The sequence below is a fragment of the Lactuca serriola genome, chromosome 5 (genome assembly GCF_051521515.1).
Source record: "Lactuca serriola cultivar US96UC23 chromosome 5, Lser_US96UC23_V15, whole genome shotgun sequence".
Lineage (NCBI taxonomy): Eukaryota > Viridiplantae > Streptophyta > Magnoliopsida > Asterales > Asteraceae > Lactuca > Lactuca serriola.
Window position 1 is genome coordinate 137,020,225 of NC_136412.1, and position 24,334 is coordinate 137,044,558.

Genomic DNA, 24,334 nt, shown 5'->3' on the forward strand with positions numbered 1-24,334 from the left:
ATTTTGGGTTATAATTGGATATGGACACTTGGAAATGCTTGGATTAATTTTTCTTAAGGCTTGGATTGAATTAAAAACATCATTTACAATACATAAGGGAGTTTACGGCCTAGGCATGGGTTCTTTGTCCGTAAACTCTCAATTCTCCAAGATTTAGTGTTTTTAAGGTGTTAAAATCAATCACATGTGATTCTAAAAATTCCCACAAGCCTAGAAATGAGTTTATCTGGGACATATGAGGGATTTATGGAGTTTACGGCCTATGAGAACCCCCCTCATGGCCGTAAACTCTATTATATGGTGCTACAAGGTGTTTCAAGGTCTAAAACTTGCATAGAATGGCTTCTAAAATTCATCTAAGGGCCTTAGGGGTGTTTAGTTTGCATTCTAACACCAAAAATTTTGGAGTTTACGGCCCAAGAACAGGTCTTGGCCGTAAACTCTTAGAAATCCCATGAATGATGTGTTTAAGGCCCTTAAACTATTTTTGGTTGGTCCCTTGATTTATTCCAAGGCTTTTGGTGGTGTTGGATGGCTTTCTAACACCTTAGAATTGGATTTATGCCAAGTTTTGGGGAGTTTACGGCCCAAGCACTATCCTTGGCCGTAAACTCATCTAAATCCCCCAAAACTCATGTTTCAAGTGTCCAAATGCTATTACCAAGGTCCTATAATTCATATCTAAGCCATAAAGGTGATTTGGAAGGGTTTAAAGGCATGAAAAACCCCATTAACATGAGTTTACGGCCCAAGCTTATGCCTTGGCCGTAAACTATTTCAATGTCCCCAAAATCAAAGTTTTAAATGTTCTAAGTCCATATCTTGAAGTCCCTTAGCCATATCTAAAGTCCAAATGAGTTTAGGAAGGAGTTTAAGGGCTAAAAACCCTTCAAAATGGTGTTTACGGCCTAGGCAGCCTCCTGGGACGTAAACTCACATATGATGGCCAATTTCATTATTAAATGTCAAATTTGGAAGCCTAACATGCTATAGATTAAGGCTAGGAAGGTACCTTAAGGATTTGAGGCCTTAAAATTGAGTTTTGGACACTTAATCTTTGGATTTAGGAGAGAGGTTAGAGAGAGAGTAGAGAGAGAAGGAAAAATCTTCATATGAGTGCTTAAACATGTTTATATAGTTCCTAAAACTTGGACACGGTGGAATTCTACCCGATACCGGCCTTAAACGATGCTTTGGGTCGCACCCGATTGAGTTTCCATCACCCGACGAGGATATTTCTAGAACTTATGAAATAAATGTTTTGGGCTAAATTCATGAGTCCCTAAATGATTTGGACCCTCATTGAATGAAAATAAATATATAATTTTAGTTAACTAAGCCCAAAAACGATAACGGGACATTTCGATTTCCGACGAGTTATTCGGGTAGAACAGGTTTTCGGCGATGAACAACTTCGGGTTGTTACACCCCCCCATTAAAGCATTTAAAATCCTTTAAAACATTGATTAGGGGTATGAACTCACCTGTAGTTGGTGATTGGAATGAACTGAACGGTATCGGATTGCTAGGTGTCAAGCGAGGACTTGTGCACACACTACGATCCTAATGAACATATAATCACACATATATGTATTCAATTAGACACAAAGGACTAATTGATAATGTTTAAGACATCCTAGACATAGATAACACTTTATGTAAGTGTTTTAAGCCTTAAGGACTTCATCTAAGCTATTGTGGGACAGGGTACTTGAGTTTAGGGTTTCCAAAGGACCCCATATGAGAGTTTACTCTCCATAATCCATCACACATGGAGTTTACGGTTGTAAACTCTTGAGTTTACGGCCGTAAACTCCCAAACGTGTGTGTTTGGTGTGTTTTGAAGTCCAATATGCTTTCTAGAATTATTCTAACCTAGTGGCTATGTTCTTGGAAGGGTTTAAGGCCTAGAAGTACTCCAAATAGGAGTTTACGGCCTAAAGGACATTTCCCCTTGGAGTTTACGGCCGTAAACTCCCTTGGGGTGTTTCCTTGGTTGCTTTCAAGCCTCTTGTACTAGTGGGATGTGTTCTAGACTTTTAATCCTAGCATATGAAGGCATTAGGCACCACTTAGTGCCATTTTTAGGAGTTTACGGCCCAAGAACCATGTCTTGGCCGTAAACTCACTTGGTTAGGTGATTTTGGTGTGGTTTGGTCCTTCCATTTAGTGGGTACATTTTCTTGTAAAGGTCTATGCCCTTAGGTGTCATGAAAACACCCTTTGTGACCATTTACATGGAGTTTACGGCCTAAGAGAGTTCTGGGCCGTAAACTCCCTTTCATTTGTGTCATTTGAAGTGTTTAAGACCTTAAGCTACTTGGGGAAATAACCTAGATGCAAGCCTTAAAGTCCTTTAGTCCAAAAATCACCATTTAGGCCTTTGAAATGGAGTTTACGGCCTAAGAGAGTTATGGGCCGTAAACTCCCAATCTTGGGTGGTTTTGTGTGTGTTTTCATGTCTCTAACATGCATCCCTAATGTTCTAAGGCCTTATCCTAGCACCAATGTCAGTTTTGGCTTTGTTTCAGGAGTTTACCGCCCAAGAACACCTAGGGGAGTAAACTCCTAAATCTCATGATTTAGCCATCTAAATCATGTGTTAAGCATCAAATATGTATTCTAACACTACTAGAAAGAGTTACTCACAATCTGGGATAAAAACCCGAAGATCTGTCAGAGAGAAAATGGCTTTTCTCTAGCTGGAATTGTGAATAATGAATTAAAATAATTCAGAAAACTATTTATAGTCCTGAATTATTTTGACATAAAATATTTCTATTCTCGCACTTGGACTGTAACATTATGAAACTTGAAATGTTCAAATTTCACAAACCCAGGAGCATCCACTCTCCTGATATCTCCTTAAAGTGTAATCCCTAACGTACACAAACTTGTTCGGAAAAGTCTGAAAATCACTGAAATTGGACTGACTTCTATTGAATAGATGTAGTTCGTACAAATGGAAATTCCGGGTTGTCACAGTTTTCATATGTAATTAGGACCTTTGTGTGTGTCTAAGTCTTCACTTGACACAAAGCACTTGTCCGATCCTTCCGTACGATAACAGCCCGTTCAATTCCAGTCACTTACTGCAGGTGAGTTCATACCCCTTAACTAATGTTTTAAACTATTTTAAATGTTTTATGGGGGGGGATACAAGTAGAATCATGCTAGTATTATATCAATCACATGCGATTAATAAGTAGAATTACGCTAGTTATTACATCAATCACATGTGATTAATATACAACATTCAAAAGATTTGGCTACTCATTAGCCGTTTTACCAAACAGTTTCCTTCAAATGATTTTTATAAACATTTTATATGTTTTAAACCACTTATTACATTGTGCATCTTACTCTGCACATTGCCTTCCAAACTTATTTACAACTGTGTTTCAAACAAATGTTCCTTTATACTCAAAACTGTTTTATCATACTTATGCCTTCAAATTGTGTTATAGATCGACATTAAGTCGATCTTTTCTTAAACTAATATTTATGTTCAAATTGTTTTATAGATTGACATCAAGTCGATCTTTTCTTAAAAATAATACTTATATTTCAAATGTCTTACAAAACTTATTTATTCTTTTATATTATAAATTGCATGCCTCTATATGTATAGTTATATAAGAAATGTTTAAAAGACTTAGGAAGGCTATCCACCCTATTTCCTTTTCGCGCCTTGAGATGTGGTCTGGTGGGATATTGGGTAATCGTCCGAAAGTCATTTAAATATTAGTTATATATCATGTGTACATATATAGTCATAAAAGGTCCTTCCAGTTCATCCTATGCCCTTGGGTAGCAAGGGTATACATCCATGTCCATACATACCACTTAGATTACTAGTAAGCTACCATATGGGTAGTTCAGGAAGATACTAGAACCATTACTAGAACGCGATATCATACAATGAGTCAGTTCATTCATGAGTCAATACTTTCTAGAACATTACTATACATTACATATACAACTATACTAGAACGCTTACATTACTATACTTGCTAGGTAGAGAGCACGTACATTACAGCTAGAACAGTTCATTACATTACATATACGAGAATACGTTAATTACTGTGATTTAAATCGAAGCATGACTTAAAACCTCATGACTTGAGTTGCGGCCAGAGTCTCTTGGAGGGGGAGCGTTGAGTTTGCGTGTAGATCTATGCTGGATTGACAATCCTACACCTTGCTGCTAGCTACAGCCGGACCTGCAGGTCTGCGGGTGCCAAACGTCATTCCATTATTACGACCATTCGTATGTCGTTGTTACAGTCGATAGTATGGTGCAATCTATCACATAATGCCTTAGCCTAAAATCCGGTTTAAGGTAGTTAGTACGGTAGTAGTCCTTTTAGAGCTACGTTTTAGTACTACGTTAATTTTCCCCATTACATATTTTTAGTGATAATCTCACTTAAACATAAATGTACAAACTATATTTTTGGATAATGATAGTTATACTTTGGAAAATTACTTACTCTTACAAGAGACACACACACAGAACAGTTAGGTCTTGGTAGAAGACACCTTCATATACTAGAAGGAATCATAGGGATTCTAGGGTTTTTCAAACACTTACAATTCATTTACACTTACAAATTCTTACAATACATAGACTTACATATTCTTACAATACATAGACTTACAAATTCTTACATACAAATTAAGACACTAAATACTTATGATCTCACCAGCTTCAAAGCTGATACTCGCTTTCAAAATTACTTGTATCCTCAGGTCATCATAGACAGGTACCAATGCAAGGAGAAAGGAAGATGGAGCTTGTTCAAGACTTATCTTTCATTTTGATTTATGCTTTAGGGTTTATCAAAATTTGACAGAATACAATTGTATAATAATTATTTTATTAATGCAATGGATGATGTTGTTGCTTGTTTACTACTTTACATTGTTGTTGATATTATACATGACGTCCTCAGCCCCAGAACGTTTCAGCCGTTCTTGGTTTTGGGGTGTGACAATATTCCTCAATCATGAGGTCTTTCAAGGTTTCCCAGCCCATCGCATTAGCCACTATAAGAGTTAGTGACTTAACATGGCTGTTCCACCATGTTAGGGCTTTTGTTTCAAAGGTGCAAGCAGCATACTTCACCTTGCTCTCCTCGGGACAAGAGCAGATTTCGAAAACCGATTCGGTTTTCTCGAACCATTGCGAGAGGGAAATGACTCCGCCAGTCCCTTTGAAGGACAATGGCTTGCAGTTCGTGAAGTCCTTATGGGAGCACTCTTTCGAGCGCACAGGAGCTTCAACCTGAACCGAATGAACATGGGTTCCTCCTCTAGTAGAACCAGATGAATGATATTGGGCCATGGTGGAAGCCACAGCCGCAGCTACAGCAACATTTAGAGTTGTCGTGTCGAACTGAGGAGTAGGTGGTTGTGGAGGTGGAGGAGGTGGTGTTTCGTTATTTGGGTTTCTCCTTGGATTTCTGCGAGGCGGCATCTTTGATCTATAAGTTTATGAAGATGAAAGCATTGATAAGAATTTTATGGAAGAATTGATGAGAAAGACTCATGGACTAACTCCCCATAGCCCAACAATACGATTGAACCAAGATCTAAACTAATAGATGATTATATTTGGATAATAATTCCCATATGATTAGGTACCTACCAATATTACTGGAATTACTGATGTAAAGAGTTCGGGATAAACCAGCCTACAGTAATAGGCCTTACATCAACCAAAATGGGAAAATTTTGACAGAAATACAACCTAACCAAGACCTAACAGGCCTATGATTTACAAGATAGGAAAATAGACCAAATTTTTACATAACTAGGTTATATCCAAAAGAGAAGTTGATAAGGATCTATCGGCGACGAGAACTGCCAGAGTGAGTCCTTGGTCCTGACAGAAGGTGTTCTAGGTCTCTCATACGCCTATCAGCCCTTGCTTGCTGAGCTCGAAGTTCTCTGACTTCAGCTCGCGTTTCAGTGAGTTCCCTCTGAAGAGCTGCATTAGGGACCCGTGTCCTTTCATGAGCAGACTCTAGCTGGCGAATGCGGACAGTGTTAACACTAGTGTTGGCATCAATCTCCAAGATTCGATTGACAGATGATTGACCCAACATCGTGTTTCGGGAAATCCTACGAACCATGATGGGTAAGACTCTGTCAGTAGATCCTCCATTAGTAAGGTTGTAGAAACTTTTTTCCCCATTATAGGGAATGGGTTGACCCTGTTCATGGCTCCATGTATTCAAGTTTGTTGCCCACAGAGGTGTGGGTCCTTGAAATACTGGACGGGGGTAGTTATTCGGGGCTTGACCTACTTGAGGTAGGTTATTGACTTCGGGCTCAGAGTCAGATCCATCCGAGAAGCCTTCTGTTTGATGATCATCCAAAGGGATTTAATGCTCATCATCGGACTCTGCCTCCGGCCATCCAGCATTTCCATTGGGTGGAAAGTACGGGTCGCCATGATGAAATCCAACCATTAAAATCTACGCGAGAAAAGGGATATAAGAAATAACTAATTTAGACAAACTAGCTAAGATAATTACTGTAAGACCAAATACCCCTATGGTATTTCTTTATGGTTGTGTTGGTAAGTTTTTAGACTTGTTGCCACATCACAACCATTCTTGGGCATATGCTAATCACTCCTCGGACCAACATAGTTGATCAGGCTATGTCATTCCCAAGACTGAACATATATCCCCAGGCTTACTTGTGATATTCAACAATCGTAATACTTTTGTTCTTGTCATTGCGACACTGATTTTAGTATGAATGCAGGCACGTATACTTACTTAAATATTTTATTATTTAAAAGTATAACTCTTGGGCAGAGTGTTTTAATCCCTATGTATTTATAGTTAATATATCTTTTATGGGTTGGTATACTCAATTCACTATAAACAATGCTCTGATACCAATCTGTCGCACCCCAAAACCAAGAACGGCGGAAACGTTCCGGGGCGGAGGACGTCATGTACAGTATCACAAACAATGAATAATAGTAAACAAGCAACAACATCATTCATTGCATTAATAATATAATTTCATACATGTGTGTTCTGTCAAAGTTATAGACACCAAAAATATACATATCAAAATAAAAGACGAGTCTTGAACGAACTCCATCTTCTCAAAAGCTTGGCACCTGTACCTGTCTAGTGGTGACCTGAGAATACAAGTTATTTTGAAAGCGAGTATCAGCTTAATGCTGGTGAGATCATAAGTATATTAATGTTTGAGTTTGTATGAAAACGTTGGTAAAATGTTTCTGTAAGATGCTTTTGTATAATGTTTGAACTCTCCTAGAAAACCCTATGTTTCCTACTAATTGTAGCCTTCTACCAAGGCATCTAGTGTCTGTGCGTATGTCTCTTGAAAGAGTGTGTGTTTTCCCCAATTCGGACTATCATTAACCAAAAATATAGATTCTACATTACCGTGCATCGTGTGAAAATTCACGAAGTGAATGTTAATGGCAAAAATGAGATAGTACTATGGTGTAGTGTCGTACTACAACCGTACTAATTACCTTAAGTCTAGGGTAATCTTTATAAGTATTGTAGTATTTGTAATAAGTGACTACCTCTGTACTCCTATTGCCTTATTTGAGGGATAAGGCCTAATGTGATGGCTAGACCCCAGGCTCAACGCTCCCCTGTCAAAGGGATTTTGGGACCTTTACACGACACTTTGCTGTATGCAAGCTGTGAACATCCACACTATTATGATCATGTATACCCGATATAACTACCACAATGCGTTGTGATTCATCGGTATAGTTAGATCCTGAACTTGTTCTATGCTATAACACCTAGTGATGTCTGTCCTATCAAAGTATATGTAACCGCACTCATGTAAACGAATATATGTAAACGTACTCATGTAAGCGTAATCATGTAACACATATCTATGTAATAGTATAGTAATGTACTGTAATGTTCTGCATGTGCTAGCTGTAACAAATGTTCTCTCTCTATCTAGCAAGTATTGACTCATGAATGAACTGACTCATTGTATGTTTCATTGTTCTAGTAATAATAATAGTAGTCTCCTCTTGTGCTACCCTTATGGTAACTTACTGGTGATGTACTGGTACGTATGAACATGGAAGTATACCCTTGCTACCCAAGGGTACTGAATGAACTGGAAGGACCTTTTATGACTATATATGTACACATGATATATAACTAATATTTAAACGACCTTCGGACGGGTACCCGATATCCCACCAGACCACATCTCAAGCGCAAAAAGGAAATAGGGCGGGCAGGCCTTCCTAAGCTTTTTAAACATTGCTTATATAACTATACATACCTAGACATGCAATTGATAATAAGTAAAACAAAGTTTAAGCAAATGTATTTGATAAGTATAAGAACTTGTAAAATAGTTCGAAGCAAAACAGTTTGATAAACAATTTGAACAATAAGGAAATCACTGGTTTTGTAGTTATTAATCACATGTGATTGATGTAATAACCATAAGTATTTGACTTGTATTCCCCCCCCCCATAAAGCATTTAAAAAACATTTAAATCATTGGTTAAGGGGTATGAACTCACCTGTAGATGGTGGTTTGGATGAACTGGATGGTGTAGGATTGTTAGGTGTCAGGTGAGGACTTGTAGACACACTACGATCCTAATGAACATATAATCACACATATATGCACTCAATTAGTCTTAAGTTACTAATTGATAATGTTAAGACATCCTAGAACATAATAAACACTTTATATAAGTGTTATAAGCCCTAAGGATTGCATCTAGGCTATTGTGGGACAAGGCACTTGGGTTTAGGGTTCCAAAGGACCCTATACATGAGTTTACTCTCCATATATCCTCACACATGGATTTTATGGTTGTAAACTCTTGAGTTTATGGCCGTAAACTCCCAAACTTGGTGTTATTTTGTGTTTTGAAGTTCTAAATGATCCCTAGAATTATTCCAACTTGGTGGTTTAATTCTTGGAAGGGTTTAAGGCATAGAAACACTCCTTAGAGGAGTTTACGTCCCTAAGGCCATTTCCTTTGGAGTTTACTGCCGTAAACTCCATTGGAATGATGTTTTTGATGCTTTCAAGTCCCTTGCACATGTAGTATAGGTCTTAGACTTTTATCCCAAGCATATGAAGGCCTTAGCCACACTTTGGTGCCTTTGTTTGATGTTCACGGCCCAAGAACCTTATTAGGGCCGTGAACTCACTTTGAGGGGTGTTTTTGATTTGTTTTGGTCCTTCATTTACGTGGACACAATTCCTAGTAAATGTCTAAGGCTTTAGGTGCCTTAAAAGCACCCTTTTGTCCATGATTTTGGAGTTCACGGTCCAAGATCATCGTGGGCCGTGAACACCCATATTTTGGTGTTTCATGGTTTTTTTCTTGTCCCTAACACACATATATATGAGTCTAAGGTAGTAGCATAACACAAGGGAAAGTCTAGGCATTGTTTCAGGAGTTTACCGCCCAAGAACACCTTGGGGAGTAAACTCCTAAATCTAGTGATTTAGCCATCTAAATCATGTTATAAACACATAATAAGCTTTCTAACACTACTAGAGAGAGTTACTCACGTTTTGGTATAAAAATCCGAAGATCCGTGAGAGAGAAAATGGTTTTTTTCTAGTTGGAAATGCAAATAATGAATGAAATTGGTTCAGAATTCTATTTATAGTCCTGAGATATTTTTGGCAGAAAATATTTTTATTCCCAAAATGATCTCTAATATAATAGAGTGATGGAATAATAGAGTTGCACTAAACCCTAGTGCATCCACTCTCCTAATATTTCCTGAAGTGTAAACCCTGAATTACTCAAACTTACACGAAAAAGTCTGAAAATTAACTGTGACTGCTATAACTTCTATTGAAGTGATATAGTTTGTACATAATGGAAATTTCGGGTTGTCACATTCCTCAACAATTCATGTCAAATAAGGCAACCATGTGGGGGATGGAGTACCGCTGGTGAGCATACAGTTCAAATAAACACCTACAGGTTGCGAGCCTGCTAGCGTTCCACTAGACTATCTAGAATAGTCTGTGGTCGTCATCTATACTCCGCTAGATGACTGGATCATCAATAACATCTATATCGAAGCCTCTCATTATTTTATTTGGTCACACAACAACTATTACATCTACCCATGTTTTACCCAACACATTTTGTAGATATAAAATACATATACAATTTAAATCATTTAAAACGTGTATAAAAATATTTCACCCAACATAGACAGCAAGCATTCAGACAATATTCACATATAGCACGTAATTTATATTAAATACTTCATATCTATGTGTAAGATGAAAGTAACTATGCACTCACTTGAAAAGGTGGTGAATCCGAACTCAGACAGCGCTTTGGTTCTTAAAAATAATTTCCTTCGATGAAACCTAGTATTATTACCACTAGAGTTTAGTCTATTATTCGCCGAGACTAATTAATAGTCTAGCTATTATTACTATTATATAAGCATTAAACAATACTTATATAACCCATAATAATAGCCCATGTACTTATTATAAGTTCCTAATAACGTTACTATAATTAAATAAAAGCTATATTAAAAATAACGTAGGCGTAGCTCACTTACAGCGGGTTTTATAGAAAATTGGGATTTGCTTGGAGTAGCGTTCCCGAGCCGAAAAGCTCTTCTTCTCGGAGCCGTTGAGCACTCCGGGGCTTCCGCCTCGTGCTAGGGAGGTTCCCTAGGCTTTTAGGGGGTTTTCGGGGCTAGAGAGAGGTTCTAGAGAGAGAGAGTAAAGAGAAGAAAGAATGAGAAAGGTGTGAAGAAAATGAGGGTGGGAGAGGTTCTATTTATAGGATGAAAAATGGCTGAACTTGGTGCCACATATCACCATCTAGTGGCAAGACGTGGGGAGAAAGCAATGACCAAGATTGTGCCACATCACCCATTTTCGCACAGCACACTTCCGACTTCTAAAATCTGTAACTTTCACATATGAGCTCCGTTTTTGACGTTCTTTATATCCACACGTAGCTAAAAATAAGATATACAACGTTCATTTTGACTCCGTCGGCTAATTATCGACCGATCTTAAATTTAATAGTACGAGGAGATTATAGTGTTAAATGTCCGTGTAAAACTCATAACTTCTACATACGGACTCTGTTTTCATCTGTCTTTTTACCGTTGAGTTCCTATTAATGAGATCTTCAATTCTCATTTAGGTCGCGTAGGCCAAAAACCGCTCGATCTAAAATTCGAGTTTTGGGTTGTGCATTGCTAAGCCAAATCTTAGAAAATTCATAACTTCCTCATACGAAGTCAGATTTGGGCGTTCTTTTTGTGTATGTTCTTGGTTTAACATATACTACAACTTTTGTTTAGATTTCTAAGGCTAAAAAGTCCTCCATCGTAAATTCACTATTTACGTCTCCCGGTGTCGTGCCGGTTTTGCCGTAAAACTTCGACGGACCACAACTTCTTCGTTATAACTCGGATTTCAACGTTCTTTATATGTACGGAACCCTTGAGACGTATTCTACAACTTGTTTAAGATTATTTATTCTAATTAATCTTTTGTAAAAAAGTTGTTTTCGATCCTTATTATCTCTAAATTGAATAGTCCGGATCTACGGGCGTTACACTAAAATGAATAAAAGGAAGAGAATATGAAGCATAACCCATGCATCATACAACAACCGTAATTTGAGAGGCGTAACTCCAACTCCAATTAATTTGCTTTTTTACGAAATTATTTTAGCCCCGGAGCCATGAATAAACACTGAAAAATATAAACAATATTATTTTTCATATCCATGATCCAAGTAGAAAGAAACACTACATCATCTGCATAAAGAAGATGTGAGATCTCTATACTAGCAATGCATATGCCGCTAAAAATGTTCGAAATTTGAGCCCTATGAAAAGAAACATGCAAGCCCATCATAGCCAATATAAAAAGGAAAGGAGAAAAATGATGAAAATCCTGAGTAGGCGACCCATTAACTAACACCAAAGCTCTCGTAGAAATTAAACCACTCCAACCTCCAACCACACCACTTAGGACCAAAATCCATAATCTGCAAGATTTTAATAAGGTAATCGCACGAGAGAGAATTATATGCCTTTTCAAAATCCACTTTAAACACCAAAAGAATATTTTTCGAATCCTTACACCTAGAAACAACCTTGTTGAGATGAAACGACCCATCTAAAATATATTTGCCTTTAATATAGGCAAATTGCACCAAAAGCACCACATAACCAATAACTTTTGCCAATCTATTATGTAAAAGTTTACCAATAATTTTATATTGGCACCCAGTAAGGCTAATAATAGGTCTAAAATTATTTGACTTTCAGGATAAGAGTAAAGTAATAAGTGTTGCACCCCAAAGGAATATCTAAATTACTATATAAATGCCTAACAAAATCCACCACATCATCCAAAATAAGATCCCACTAATGCTTAATAAACACAAAAGAAAAGCCATCTAGAGTTGACGATTTAGAAGACCCGCAATCCTAGACCGTCTGTTTCATTTCATCATGGGAGAATGGAGGATGAAGAAACTAAGTCTGAGAATCCAAAACAGTAGAGAAATAAGACACATTAGTCTTATGCCTCGTTCCCATTTGTCGACAGAAAAGAGACTAATAAAAAGGTCGGAACACCTACTTGACCAGGCCCGGATCATCCACCCATACTCCGTCAATAAGCACCCCATAAATAGCTAATCAGCGGCTCTTTTGCTAACAATACCATTAAGAAACCCTAAATTCTCATCAGCCTCAATACCACACTATATTTTTGCTTTCTGAGCTATATCAACTTGAAACAAATGATCTAAATCAGAAATCTTTTTCTGAGCTGAGATTTGTTGCTCTCGCAACAAAGCCGAACCATCATCAACCATGAGACACATTTTAATAAATTCTAATAAGCCTTGCCATTACTTTATTTTTAAACCCATCAGATCACGAGTTGTATAATTCCAAGCTCTAATTTTAGATATAAGAAATTAAAGCTTTTTCTTAAAAACAACCCATAGATTTTTAGAGTGCATATCCTGTAACCAAGATTCCCAAACCACCCCATCGAAACCATCCATACCAAAACAAGAGGGGTACAAACAAAAAGGATAAGGACTGTAATCAGCTCTATGCCCCAAGAGAAGAATTGGACGATGATCGGGAATCTTATTTTCCAGAACCATGCACTACTAGAAAACTAAGTAATTAACTACAGCAAAATTGGTAGGAAATCCGTAGGAACAAGGCGTTACCTACATATTTCCTACAAAAAACGGGTTGTAGGGAAAACCCTCGTGGGTAATTTTTTCCTACAAATTAGCTACAAACCTTCCTACGTATTTCCTACGGAATATTCTGTTACAAATTTAACTACGGAATACCTACGGAACACGTTAACTACGGAGTACCTACAGATTACCTACGGGTTATTTAGCTACGGAACTCCTACAAAATACATACGGATTATTTTCCTACGGATTACCTACGAAATAATTTTCCTACAAAATACCTACCAACTACTTTACCTACGGATTACCTACAAAATGATTTTCCTACAGAATACCTACGGATTATTTTCCTACGGATTACCTACAAACTGATTTTCCTACAGAATACCTACCAACTACTTTACCTACAGAATACCTACAGATTTTATTGGATTTTATTTCCTACTGATTTTCTATGAGCTTTTTACCAGTTTTTATTGCTATATTAAATTTATAATTCCTACAGAATTATAATTTAAAAAATATCCAAATTTTCTGCTAAAAAAAACCAAATAAATAATTAAAATAATAGTCAAATACCATTACATTCATTACCATTAAAATAGTCACTAATATGCCATTCATACATTCAAATACTCAAAATACCATTACAATACCATTTACAAAAACTAAGAACTAGTCAATAACATAACATTAATTTAGTGTTCTAAAACAAAAACTAAGAACTACTTGGTGGATTATCGGAAGGATTAATTTGTTTCATAAAGGCCGCCAATTGTCGTTGCACTTGCAATTCCATTTCATTTCGCATTTGTTGCATTTGCAAATTCATTTCACTTTGCTTTTCTTCCATGGCTTGTTCCATGTTTGACATTTTTTGTCGCAACTCATTTACCTAAATATAGCAAGACAAACACATGCAGTTAGTAAATGTAATTAAACTTTAAACCATGATAGCAATGTACTTTACTTTTAATTCAATATAAAAACACACTATTGCTAATAAAAATGTACATTGTTTTTAACATTCATAATAATAACTTTTTATATACATAATAATAACATACTATATTTTTATCCATTATACCATTGTACTTTACATTTCCAATCCATAATATCAATATATTTAAATTATTATCAATAACAACAATTTACTTTACCAAATATCAATAATAGCAACATACTATAATTTTCATCCATTATAGCATTATGTTTTACCTAATTTAATGATAGCAAAAAAGTATCATTTTTAACCATAATAACAATGCACTTTACCTAATATTAATAATGACAACATATTTTAATTTTCACCCGTAATAATAATGTACCTTACCAATATGAACATATATTTTTCAGCCATATTAAGTACCTCTTTACTTGATTTTTTTCTCTATAATATATTATGTAAATAATAGTACCTCCTGTTGTGACTTTGCAAAGTCAGCAGAAGCTAAAGTTGACTCATAAGAATATACACCCGTCATCAGAAAGTGAAGATCCGAGTATCCTGCCCCATAGATAGGACCTTTTTGTTTCCCGCCTTTCCTAAGCAATTGTGTTTGGGTCCATAATTCAGGATCATTCACATTATGTTGAGTCGTATCATCACCATATTTTTGAGATATGGCTGTGTTATATGATTCCTACAACATACCAAAAGAAAGTTTTTTGTTATTGTACTAAAAAGTAAAAACTAATATTAGTAAATATATAAAAAGATAAAGACAACTTACGATCGCCACTCTAGATGTCTCATTCACAAAATCCACTTGTGCCTCTTTATCGCCCCCAAAATAAAAGATGTTATAAGAAAAAAAAATGTTTTACAATTAATAAATAAAAATATTATAAAAAAATTAACATACTTATATAAATTCCTACTTAATGATTGGTAAAGGGAAATACATATAACGACATTTTAATATACGGTTAAGTAAATATGACAAATCAATTTTATGTTATAGAATATTTTTTACGTTAAAAAAATTCTTTCGTAACTGTTTGGAAAATATTCGGATCCAATTATATAAATATTTTTATTAATATAAAAATGGATTGTTTTAATTAATATAAATATTTTTACTAATATTCCAGGCCAACTATTCTTGAATTCCAATTCTAATTTGATTTTGTTATAGTTATGTTCTTATTCACTCACATCAAAATTTATGGTTTTCGTCTTTTGTTGTCATAAACGTATTCTCACATGTATGCAGTATGCTTGTGTATCACTTGGATGCATAGATATATGACCCTTTAAAGTATTGAACTAATCACTACTGCAAGACTATCATGAACTAGAGGCTTGTTATATTGAAACATGTGCAATCCTAAATCCTAACAACTGTAAAACATTTTTATTCTCTTGTACCCAATACAGTCAACAATGCAGGAAAACAAAAGGAGTGTGGTGGAATTGACCATGGGGAATTAGATATGATTAACCTGCAATCCTAAATCCTAACAACAAACTGTCACAAATTGTTCAAGATGATCCCTTCACGGAATTTGAATTTTGACGAGACCTTTTTGTATCTGAAACTAAGGTTATTTAAATAATTTTTGATTTGTTAGTTTGTTAATAACTTAATGTGGATTTATCCCTGAAAAGAATTGGCAATGAGATTGAGAAGGCAACATCAAGCATTTAGCCATTACATAAAGTTTTCATCAATAAAGTTAGGAAATTTGTGCTACCCCTAATGTAAATTTCTAGTTCCGCCTTCATTCGTTAAAGCAAATTAATAATACGCTGAACAATTGAAGTTTTGTACAAGTTTCAGCAAACTGAAATCACATTACATACCTTCAAGTGTCGTTAATGGAGGTGTTGGGGAAGTGACGGTGGCGGTATGCTGCAGGATCGTGGTGGTTTGCAATAACGACAGCCGGATGCAGGACTGTGGCGGTATGAGAAGGTCGACGGTGGTGCGAGACAGCGACAGCAACAGCAAGGTGGGTTTTGGTGGGGAATCGCCGGAACAGGGGTGGGTTTTGGTGGGGAATCGTCGGAAGGAAGGAGACTAGGTTTTGATGGTAGAAACGGGTTATGCGACGTGATCACGAAGGGAATTGAAAAATGGGTTAAATGCTTTTTTTTTTTTTAATTCCAAATGGCTAAATGCCTTTTATTTCCAAATGGTTTAAATCCAAAGAGTTATGCGACGGTGGTTACACTGCCTTTTTTATTATTCCAACTCCACGTATAAATATTGAGTTAACCATTCTATACTTTGTCATGCTTTGAGAATATATATATATATATATATATATATATATATATATATATATATATATATATATATATATATATATTCATTTTTTACATAATGGTAAATTGGAAAATGAAACTTATTTATATTTTATATATTTGTTGTTTATTTATTTTTATTTCTTCAGATTTATGGTAATTATAGCATCTTACTTATATGTTTATTTCTTTTTATTTTTTCACAACTTAATGGTTCATACGTTTATATGTATATTTATGTTATCATAAATCCATCAAAACAAAGCAATCAAACTATAATTAAGTTGTGAAAAAAAGAAAATGGAAAAAACGACATTTGATACTTTAAAAATAGAAAAATAAAAAATGACCGTAGGTAATCTGTAGCTAAATACTTACGGATTGCCTACAGAATAGGGTAATCTGTAGGTAATCCGTAGGTATTTACCTACAGATTACCTACGGTATTTTTTTATTTTTCAAATTTCAAAGGTCAAATATCGTTTTTTTCGTTTTGTTTTTTTCACAACTTATTAATACTTTGATTGCTTTGTTTTAACCAATTTATACATAACATAAACTTACAAACAAACGTATGCATCATTAGAAAAACTAAATATAAACTTAGATAGCTTTTTGTTTGTTATGTATATAGTAATCGTTTCTAACTAGGCATACGATTGTATGTATGTTTGTGTCATGTATAAATCCGTCAAAACAAAGCAATCAAAGTATAATTAAGTTGTAAAAAAAAGAAAATGAAAAAAACGACATTTGATACTTTAAAAATAGAAAAATAAAAAATGACCGTAGGTAATCTGTAGCTAAGTACCTACGGATTGCCTACAGAATATGGTAATCTGTAGGTAATCCGTAGGTATTTACCTACAGATTACCTACGGTATTTTTTTATTTTTCAAATTTCAAAGGTCAAATATCGTTTTTTTCGTTTCGTTGTTTTCACAACTTATTAATACTTTGATTGCTTTGTTTTAACCAATTTATACATAACATAAACTTACAAACAAACGTATGCATCATTAGAAAAACTAAATATGAACTTAGATAGCTTTTTGTTTGTTATGTATATAGTAATCGTTTCTAACTAGGCATACGATTGTATGTATGTTTGTGTTATGTATAAATCCGTCAAACCAAAGCAATCAAAGTATAATTAAATTGTGAAAAAAAGAAAACGAAAAAAACGACATTTGATACTTTAAAAATAGAAAAATAAAAAATGACCGTAGGTAATCTGTAGCTAAATACCTACGGATTTCCTACAGAATAGGGTAATCTGTAGGTAATCCGTAGGTAATTACCTACAGATTACTTACGGTATTTTTTTATTTTTCAAATTTCAAAGGTCAAATATCGTTTTTTTCGTTTCATTTTTTTCACAACTTATTAATACTTTGATTGTTTTGTTTTAACCAATTTATACATAACATAAACTTACAAACAAACGTATGCATCATTAGAAAAACTAAATATGAACTTAGATGGCTTTTTGTTTGTTATGTATATAGTAATCGTTTCTAACTAGGCATACGATTGTATGTATGTTTGTGTTATGTATAAATCCGTCAAACCAAAGCAATCAAAGTATAATTAAATTGTGAAAAAAAGAAAACGAAAAAAACGACATTTGATACTTTAAAAATAGAAAAATAAAAAATGACCGTAGGTAATCTGTAGCTAAATACCTACGGATTGCCTACAGAATAGGGTAATCTGTAGGTATTTACCTACAGATTACCTACTGTATTTTTTTATTTTTCAAATTTCAAAGGTCAAATATCGTTTTTTTCGTTTTGCTTTTTTCACAACTTATTAATACTTTGATTGCTTTGTTTTAACCAATTTATACATAACATAAACTTACAAACACACGTATGCATCATTAGAAACCATTACTATATACAAAATAAACAAAAAACTATCTATATTTGTCTTTAAGCCACAATTAACATTATTAAACAAATACATGGTATACTAAACATAATACATACATATGGTGTGTAGGTAAATGCGTGTATTTATTTCTATTTATGTTTAGAAAGTAACTTTGATTTTTAAAAAAAAACTTCTAAATGAGTAATGGTTTCTAACGAGGCATACATTTGTATGTAAGTTTATGTTATGTATAAATCGGTCAAAAACAAAGCAATCAAAGTATAATTAAGTTGTTAAAAAAATAAAACGGAAAAAACGACATTTGATCCTTGAAAAATAGAAAAATAAAAAAAAGATTGTAGGTAATCTGTAGGTATTTTGTAGTCAATCTCTTACGTCAATAGTTCGTAGCTAATCTGTAGCGAATTACCTACAAAATATCTACGGATTTAGTTCTGTCGTTATTCCGTAGCAATTGTGTAGCTAATTACTAACGGAATACCTACGGATTCTCGTCTGTAACTATTCCGTAGCTATTTTGTAGCGATTCCGTTACTCAATTAGGGTTTCTCATTCCGTAGGTATTACGTAGGTATTATGTAGGTAATTACCTACAGAAATTTTCCGTAGCTATTTTTCTGTGGCAAAACCTTTTATTTTCTAGTAGTGATGCTAGTGAGATGTGGGAAAGAACCCTTAAAGTCCTTTGTGACCAAAAATTTATCCAACTTATCTAACTTAGATCCCCACTTATCACTCTAAGAAAATGTAGGACCTCCCAATGGAATATCAATCACAATAGCTTGGTTAATGAAGTGCTTAAAAGAAGTAGCCATCATTACATGAAACTGGACCCATTCTCCCCGGCTCGTCACGAACATCATTAAAATATCCTATCAAAACACACTCTCCACTGAACGAACTAATCATTTATTGTAGCTATGACCAAAGGAGTCTCTTAAAATTGGCATCTTGCATTGCATAAGCCAAAATAAATAACACATCCAAACCCGATCTCTACCAAATCGTCTGTACCGCAACAAAAAAACTTCACGAGGATCCATAAGATATATAAAAAGCATGAGAGATCAACACATTGCCCCATAAAGAACGAACTGTAGACAGATCCACAACTTCCATTTTTGATTCTTGAATAACCAAAAATATTCACTTATGTCTTTGACATAAGGTTTCACCCACACCCTCTTATCACTACATCTCGCTCCTTCACTACAAAAATTTCATCCCGTGCAAACGACACCTATCCAGACGACACACGTCGTCGGCAAAAGTCACCCTATACCAACGACATGTCGTCGGTACAAAGGAAAAAAACATTGACCATTAAACTTTGACCAGAAGCGCTATACCGGCGACATGTCGTCGGTACAGACTCGGCGGGAAAAGATGAAATATTGGCGGTATATCGAAAAGCTTTACAGACGACTTGTCGTCTGGACAATGCTTTAAAAAAATATTTTCGATTTATTTTATTTCGTTGTAGCAGAAATCCAAGACGACGTCGTTTTTGTCGACCTATGCCGACGACTTGTCGTCGGTATAGGTTGATTAAAATTTAATTTCCTTTTATTTTTAATCCGTGTCGCAGAACATGGGAACGATGTCGTTTCGCCAGGCAATACCGACGACATGTCGTCAGTAAAAGGGGGCCCCAATCCGCGTGAAATCCTTTTTTTATTTTATTTTATTTTTTAATGACGTAAAGCTATACGATGACATTTTGGTTGACCTATACCGACGACATGTCGTCGGTATAGGGTTTCCCTGTTAACAAAACACCCTTTCAGCTTTCTTTTTGTAGTCGGGCTCAAAAAATTTCTCTCACAGTTTGTCGGCGATCTCAAGGGCTAGAAGCTGCTTTCGAGTTCATCTACCACCAAGGTAAGAGTTTTGTTGCTTGATTGCTTCTTAATTTCTAATAGTTTGGTCCTTGATTTGTACTAATATGGAGCCCTAAATCATAGCCCCATTTCTCTCTATTGATTGGGAAGAAGGTTCACCACCCCCATAGAAAAGAAATTCCGGTGATTGACCACATTTTGAGGTTAGTTTATTGATTTTTTAATTTCCACCTTAAACTATACCACACCACAGAGACGATGCAGTGTTTTTTTTTCTTCATAGACCATGATATGTATATGCAACATAAGGACCACTTTGAATTGCATTGATATGAATGATTTTAAATGATGATAATTTTAGTGGATTAGATGTGCTTCAAGGGAAAGTTAAATCTAAATGTTATATATATATATATATATATATATATATATATATATATATATATATATATATATATATATATATATAAACATAAGGACCACTTTGAATTGTATTGATATGAATGGTTTTAAATGATGATAATTTTTAGTGCATTAGATGTGCTTCAAGGGTGCATTAGATAATAATTTTAATGCATTAGTGTGATACGAACCCAATCACACTCATTAATTTAGTTTTCCAATAATGCGTTAGATGATAATTTTAGTGCATTATAGGATAATTTTAGTGCATTAGTGTGATAAGAACCCAATCACACTCATTAATTTAGTTTCCCAATAGTGCCAAAAAATCTTAAACTACATAGACATACAATTTGTGAAAGCACTAACAAAGAGCATGCAACAATGTCAACCATATATAAATATAAAAATGAATAGGAAAAATAAAGGAAAAACTACAATGATATAACCGAAACAATTAGAAACTCTAAAAAAAACTTAAGGGTAAGCTATATATAGACATTATATTTTGAATTAATACATAAAAACAATACTTAACTAAAGAAATTCAAGGAATCATCTTCACAATTTGATTTTATATGCAACCTTATAGAACTAGTAAACAAACTTCACAATTTGAGTGTTTAATTTTGTTAGCGACTTAATGTTGGTCATTACGACTTTAGCTTAATTAGGTTATTAATAGCAATGTACTTTTAATAATTTTAAAATAATTATAAAGTAAATGTGATTTAATTTAAAAAAAATCAATAAAAACAAAATATTAAATTAATTGTAAAATCAAATTAAATTAGTTTTAAAATCAAATTAATATTAGTTTAAAACAAAATCAAATTAATTATAAAACCATATATAAATATAAAAGTGAATAAGAAAAATAAAGGAAAAAACTACAATGATATAATTGAAACAACTAGAAACTCTAAAAAAACTTAAGGGTAAACTATATATGGACATTATATTTTGACTTAATACATAAAAACAATACTGAGCTAAAGAAATTCATGGAATCATCTTCACAATTTGAGTTTATGTGCAACCTTATAGAACTAGCAAGCAAACTTCACAATTTGAGTGTTTAATTTTGTTAGTGACTTAATGTTGGTCATTACGACTTTAGCTTAATTAGGTTATTAATAGCAACGTACTTTTAGTAATTTTAAAATAATTATAAAGTAAATGTGATTTAGTTTAAAAAAAATCAATAAAAACAAAATATTAAATTAAGTGTAAAATCAAATTAAATTAGTTTTAAAATCAAATTAATATTACTTTAAAAGTCAGCAATAAGAAGGAAGACAACAAGAAGAAAATAATACTACCACATGCTGATTACTCCTTTAAACCAATTGATCGACACCGATTCTGTCAATTCATTAAAGGAGTGAGGTTACCTGATGGTTTTGGATCGATAGTGACAACAATGTTTGTTAAAAACTTGTTTTTTTGGTTATGTAGTAGAATATGAATGACATGGTATGTAGTAGAATTTGAATGGTATGTTAGGTTTATTATGCGTTTTTGGATTTTAATGGTATGTTATGTTATGTTATATTTATATTATTCTGCAAATATTTATTTTGGATTTGTTTTAAGAAACAGATTTTGTATATATGAAAAAAGCTGTGAAAAAAAACCAGGCTATACCGACGACATGTCGTCGATTAGGGGTGCAAACGAGCCAAACTACTCGTGAGCTACTCTGGATCGGATCGTTAAAAGCTCGACTCGAAACCGATTTTAAACGAGCTCGAGCCGAGCTCGAGCTTAATATTAAGCTTGTTTATTAAACGAGCTCGAGCTCAAGCCTATGACACTAAGCTCGATTAGGCTCGCGAGCCTAAACGAGCCTTTATATAATTTAATTTATTATTATTTTTATATATTAAAATAAAAACATATTTGAGGATTAGGGATTTAGGGTATTAGTAAACGAGCTTCTTAACGAGCTCGAGCCGAGCTTAAGCTTATTTAGGCACGTCAGACAAAAAACGAATCGAGCCCGGGCCCGAGTCGAGCTTGTATAATTATTTATGAGCTCGAGCCGAGCTCAGTACAAAAAGCTCGAATCGAGCCGAACTCGAGCTCGAGCCTCATATAACTTAAACGAGCCCGAGCCGAGCTTGACTAGGCTCGGGCTCGGCTCGGCTCGTTTGCACCCCTATTGTCGGTACACCTTCATAATGGATAAAACGGTTTTCATCTTTCCAGACGACATATCGTCGGTATTACACACACTTTTCCCGACGACAAGTCGTCAGTATAGGTTCTCACTTTTCCCGACGACAAGTCGTCGGTATAGCTCCCGAATAAAAATTTTCCTTATTTCCTCGAAAATCAATCCCGACGACTTGTCGTCTGGATTAGCTGCTCAATACCGACGACACCTGTCCCGACGACATTTTCGACTTTTACCGACGGATCTGTACCGACGACTTTTTATAGACGACATGTCGTCGGTATACGTTTTACCGACGACAAGTCGTCGGTATAGACCTCGATCCTTGTAGTGCTTGAACATTCATTGAAAGACAATTTATGGAAGAACTTATCCATCCACGTGGATTTCAACAATTTCTTTAACTCTATCAAAGCACCCATCCATGTTATAACCCGTAGTTCTTCCAATATCCATTTTTTTTTAAATTCACTGAAAAGGACCGATTAATAAACGAGTCTTCATAAAAACTACATTCATTCAAATAAATAGAAAAACCTTGTGGATGAGTCAATAAATACTTTGAGTTTACCATTCCCTTCATATGACTATATCCACCTGAGAAACCAAAAGGAGCTCCACCACCGCGTTTTAGCAAACCTTCAACTCCCATGTGCGAGGAAGCTGATGACACTAGAGCTGCTGAGGGGCGCGAACAATAGCATGAACAGAACCAATAACAACAGCGGCAACATGCTTCGACTTTACTATTTCTGAGTAGTTTGTGATGACAGATGATGTCTCGGGATTGACTGTTGTCATCGGGGCAGCAACAAAGGTGTTGACAGCACCCTGAATAGTGGCACCCACTGCAGAATGATCAAGTAATGGAGAACTAGTAGCCTCCATAGGAACTAAAATAAAAAAGTAGGATCTCACACAAATCGATTCCAAAAACTCCCTTCCATAGTTTCATTAGTATTTTGTTCAGAATGCCCACCTTTATACATATTGGAATTGAAGTTTCTCTCCTCATCCATTTTCATATTCTCCAAACTGTCATAAATTCCATATGGATCTTCCGAAATATCCTCTTTGTCATGCATGGAATGCACACGTTCATCAATATCAATGGGTAATGAGTGTTAGGAATGCACATATAAACCTCACCACCATATCCTCCCTACCTTCCCTGATACTAAATTTTATAAGATTATTGTTTAATAAAATACTATTTGAAAAGTAAAACCATGTTGTTTGTCTTGTGTGGTCTTCAGCCAAATGTTTATCCTAAAAATTCCAAAACGTTTCACCAAGGTACTTTATCAACCGTGCTTCACCATATATCTAGAGCTATGGGGGTCAATTTTTGCACTAACATTCTTGTAAAGTCGTAATTTGCATAGTAAAGTTTTCATTTTTTAATTACTCATTTTCGTAAAGTTATAATCAAGATAAAGACCATTTGTTCATAAAATAAAATCTAAAATCAAAGTAAAAAAGAAAAACAATGCGGAATCTCACAACATAAACTATTGATGTATGTGTACTGTATGTCT

General features: G+C 34.8%; 1 protein-coding gene across 1 annotated transcript; it reads right to left on the reverse strand.

The window, feature by feature from the left end:
- Positions 1–13,796: 13,796 nt before the first annotated feature.
- Positions 13,797–23,448, reverse strand: LOC145049825 (uncharacterized). The gene is made up of 5 exons (XM_078998181.1): positions 23,368–23,448; positions 16,035–16,251; positions 14,962–15,005; positions 14,647–14,871; positions 13,797–14,123 (listed from the first exon to the last, which is right to left on the reverse strand). Exons 1-5 carry the CDS (start codon positions 23,446–23,448, stop codon positions 13,947–13,949), a joined length of 744 nt encoding a protein of 247 aa, XP_078854307.1. The 3' UTR covers positions 13,797–13,946.
- Positions 23,449–24,334: the final 886 nt, after the last annotated feature.

What these genes read in the sequence shown, in the direction of transcription:
- LOC145049825 (XM_078998181.1), bottom strand. Translation starts at nt 23,448, where the DNA reads ATGGGAGTTGAAGGTTTGCTAAAACGCGGTGGTGGAGCTCCTTTTGGT. An exon ending in AGACATCTAGAGTGGCGATC is followed by an intron (nt 14,872 to 14,961) that starts GTAAGTTGTCTT and finishes GGTATGTTGTAG; the next exon opens with GAATCATATAACACAGCCAT. An exon ending in TTGCAAAGTCACAACAGGAG is followed by an intron (nt 14,124 to 14,646) that starts GTACTATTATTT and finishes TGCTATATTTAG; the next exon opens with GTAAATGAGTTGCGACAAAA.